This window comes from Macaca mulatta, chromosome 14 (genome assembly GCF_049350105.2).
Source record: "Macaca mulatta isolate MMU2019108-1 chromosome 14, T2T-MMU8v2.0, whole genome shotgun sequence".
NCBI classification, from domain to species: Eukaryota; Metazoa; Chordata; class Mammalia; order Primates; family Cercopithecidae; genus Macaca; species Macaca mulatta.
Genome location: NC_133419.1, coordinates 17,318,270 through 17,322,015, shown reverse-complemented (window position 1 = coordinate 17,322,015; position 3,746 = coordinate 17,318,270). Strand labels below are relative to the sequence as shown.

The 3,746-nt window shown below is 37.7% G+C and overlaps 1 protein-coding gene across 2 annotated transcripts; it reads right to left on the bottom strand.

Moving 5' to 3' along the window:
• Positions 1–209: 209 nt before the first annotated feature.
• Positions 210–3,403, bottom strand: LOC106996498 (olfactory receptor 4C45). Of its 2 annotated transcripts, XM_077962817.1 has the most exons (3): positions 3,200–3,403; positions 1,369–1,386; positions 210–1,255 (listed from the first exon to the last, which is right to left on the bottom strand). In XM_077962817.1, exon 3 carries the CDS (start codon positions 1,226–1,228, stop codon positions 299–301), a length of 930 nt encoding a protein of 309 aa, XP_077818943.1. In that variant the 5' UTR covers positions 1,229–1,255; positions 1,369–1,386; positions 3,200–3,403; the 3' UTR covers positions 210–298. The 2 variants fall into 2 exon arrangements, with proteins under 2 accessions (XP_077818943.1, XP_028689256.2); XM_028833423.2 differs by lacking the exon at positions 1,369–1,386 and having other exon boundaries at positions 222–1,255.
• Positions 3,404–3,746: the final 343 nt, after the last annotated feature.

The window sequence follows — 3,746 nt, the reverse complement described above, 5'->3', positions numbered from 1 at the left end:
TGAGTGTATTGGTATAAAGAGAAATATAATCCAGTTGTACTTAGATTATATTCATTTTCTTCTTCTTCTTTTAAAGAAATTAAGCATTTCAAGGGCTCCTAAAAGTATCATGGGCTGTTGGCACTACTACTGGGCGTTAATGAATATGTCAGCGCAGCCTACTATATGTCCTCCTAATAAAAATTGATGGAGACAGGATAAGATAATTGACTGTCCCAAGTTTAATCGATCAAGAAATAGAATAACTCTCTATAAAATATCACCAGATATTGTTGCCTAAATGTTTGTGTCATAAGATTTATTTATTATCAGTTTTCATTATGTGCTTCCAGAGCTTCTCAATGACATTTTTCACTTCCTTATTTTTGAGGGTGTAGATTAAAGGGTTCAACATAGGTGTAAATAGGGTGCAAAACACAGTCACAGCTTTGTCAGTGGGGAAGGAGGTTAGAGGTCTTAGATACAGGTATGAACAAGGGACAAAGAATAAGATGACAACAAAGATATGAGAGGTACAACTAGAGATAGCTTTGTGACGCCCTTCAGAGATATGAGTCCTTAGGGAGCACAGGATGATGACATAGGAAGCAACCAGCATGGAAAAAATGAGGAAACACAATGATCCACTGTTGGCAGCTATCAGAGGCCCCAAGGTGTGAGTGTCTGTGCAGGCCAGCTCTAGAAGAGGTACTAAATCACACATAAAGTGGTCGATGACATTGGGGCCACAGAATGGTAACTGGGCTATGAACAAAGTCTGGATCCCTCCATGCACAAATCCCAGAATCCCAGCCACCCCCATCAGGAATCCACACATAGGTTGACTCATGATGGTTGCATAGTGCAAGGGCTTACAGATGGCCACATAGCGGTCGTAGGCCATGACACTTAATAAGATGATCTCAGCTGCCGCAAAGAAATGTTCTGCGAAGAGCTGAGTCATGCAGCCATTGAAGGATATGGTGTTCTTTTCAGAGATCAAGTCAAAGATCATTTTAGGGGCTATGGAAGAAGAGTAGAAAACATCTCTAATGGACAAACAGGACAGAAAAAAGTACATGGGGGAATCCAGGGCTGGGCTGATGAAGATGATGACTGAGATGAGCAGATTACCTGCCAATGTGGTCAAGTAGGTGATTAAAAACATAATAAACAAGAGTTTCTGCAGTTCTGGATTGTGAGTGAGGCCCAGCAGGATGAATTCTGATACATTGTTCATGTTTTTCATAGCTCAGGTTGTGTGTATATGGCTGATCTGAAAAAAAAAACAGTATTTCTGAATGATGATATTTTAAATTCAGTACTAAAATATTTCATCACCTCTTTAGTCCTGGTTTTTGGGGGTGATGGAGCTACATTGCCACTCACCTCTGCTGTTTTGCAGAGCTGTAAAGAGGAACAGAAGATTAGATTTCTCCTAATTCATATATTAATGAAATAGTGATAATATCTTACAAGTACCACAATAAAACAAGATCTTGTTCTAAATGTTGACTTCCAAACTTCCTTTCTGGCTCTACAATTTCACATACGGCTTTCTTTCATTTTTGGAGAGGAAAAATCTTATCAATAACAAATGTTTTGAAATTATACTTTCTTTTGTTAGGGTTATTTATAGGTATATGAATCCAGTATGTATATTAGATACTAAAGTGCAAAGCCTTACTAAATCTAAGCTGCTGTGTTCTGTTATCTGTTGTCCTTTTCTATCATATAAATGCACATGTACACAGATAGAGACAGAGCTGTAAATGGAGATATTTTTCTTTTGGAATGCTGGGTAACTATCACAATAATAACTCATTGAGGATAATTCATTCAACATCCCTGAATGTTGCTTCCATCCCTATCAATGACCCTTATTTTTCATGCTCACTCTTTCTGCATCTTTAATTGTGGCTATGTAAGTGGTGCAAAGTTATACAATTTAATGATATTTCATAAATACATTTTCTTCTTGGTTGGATTTTTATCACATATAGAATTATACACTGGATTAGATATATTTCCCCACTCACATCTTAACAAATGGAATTAAATGAGTCATGATTTTTTCCCTGAGTTTTCTATTGGCAAGACAGAAATGTTAGGGTCACCTGAGATAATGCAGTTTTCTCTTTTGGCATAGGTTTGGTCAATTAAGATGAACTTGTAGTTTTCATTGCTAACTGGTAAACAACTGGAAATTTGTATTGCTACCTGAAAACATTGAATATATTTAAGAATGTAGATGTTTTTGAATAATCCCAAGAGCTTCAAGAGTAAGTACATGTTGTTACAAAAGAGTGTAAGATATTTTATTTCTTCTCATCCCCCTTTTCTCCTTCTTTCCCTAATCCCTGGCAAAGGTGTAACCACATAGTTTTCCTCAAAAATTTCTAGAAACAGAAATCAGTCAGCATCATGACCTCTGAGCTTCATTAAAGGTGAGTAAAAATATCTTTGGTTTTCAGGAAAACTCAGTTGCTAAGTTGCTTCCTCTTTATTCGTGGCTTCTGTAGATGGTGACTATATGGTTAATCATTCTTAATGGATTTAATTCACCAATTCTAACTTCAATGTAGCAATATGGAAGTCACAAAAAGGGGAAAAACATTTCAAGCATGACAAACAGAAATCTACAGAATCAGTGCATTCAGTGAGACATAAATGTTAACCATAATGTTTTAAAAGTGACTTCAGTAGTTCTTAGCAGCATCTGGTCTGGCAACTTTTTTTTTTTTTGAGACGGAGTCTCGCTCTGTGGCCCAGGCTGGAGTGCCGTGGCATGATCTCGGCTCACTGCAAGCTCTGCCTCCTGGGTTCATGCCATTCTCCTGCCTCAGCCTCCCGAGTAGCTGGGACTACAGGTGCCCACCATCATGCCCGGCTAATTTTTTTTGTATTTTTAGTAGAGACGGGGTTTCACCGTGTTAGCCAGGGTGGTCTCAATCTCCTGACCTCGTGATCCACCTGCCTTGGTCTCTCAAAGTGCTGGGATTACAGGCGTGAGCCACCGCGCCCGGCCTGGTCTGGCAACATTATGCATAGACTTTTCTGTTGATATTTTATATGTCAGTGTGTCCAAATTCATTTTCAGAGAAAAATACTAAACTTTAAGTCGGGTATGTAATGACAAAGACTACTTCACTGAAAACAAATTGGCTAAAACAAGTTAATCTGCTTAAAATTTGAGAGAAAAGATTTAGTATTCACTGACCTGGATCTAGCTGATTGTGGATTCCTCCATTTTAGATTGAGTGTGGTCACGGCTTTCTTCTCCTGCAGGCGTGGAACACGGCCACAAATAGACTCTACCACCTGACAAGTGGGATGCTGGAATTCTCTAGACGGCTCTCTCAATTCTGACGTTTCAGTTTATTTTGCTTTCCATTGTCAGTCTGAATTTACTAAGAAAACAAGCTGTTTCAGTTAGAAAACTTCATTATCTCTAGGATTTAGTGTCTACTCACTTCCTGGGTTTCCTATGAATGTATAAGCCAATCTTCAAAATATATCTATTTTTCAGATCTCTTAGGACGATATTCAGTCCAAATTAAAAACTAGGAATAATGCAAAATTCTTCAAATTTGGAAAATGCAACTATAAAATGAATAAGTGAATCAAATCCACCTGATTGGATATTGTTTTCTCAAATCTATTCTGATGAAATTTTGCTTTCTTGAGTCCCTGAAAAATGTGGTGAGAGAATTCCTTTTATTTCTGATTCAAGGTCTTCTTTCAATTCTATTTTCTTAGAAACCCAC

Bases quoted from the DNA above. Each gene is read 5' to 3' on its own strand.
- LOC106996498 (XM_077962817.1), bottom strand. From the start codon at position 1,228: ATGAAAAACATGAACAATGTATCAGAATTCATCCTGCTGGGCCTCACT.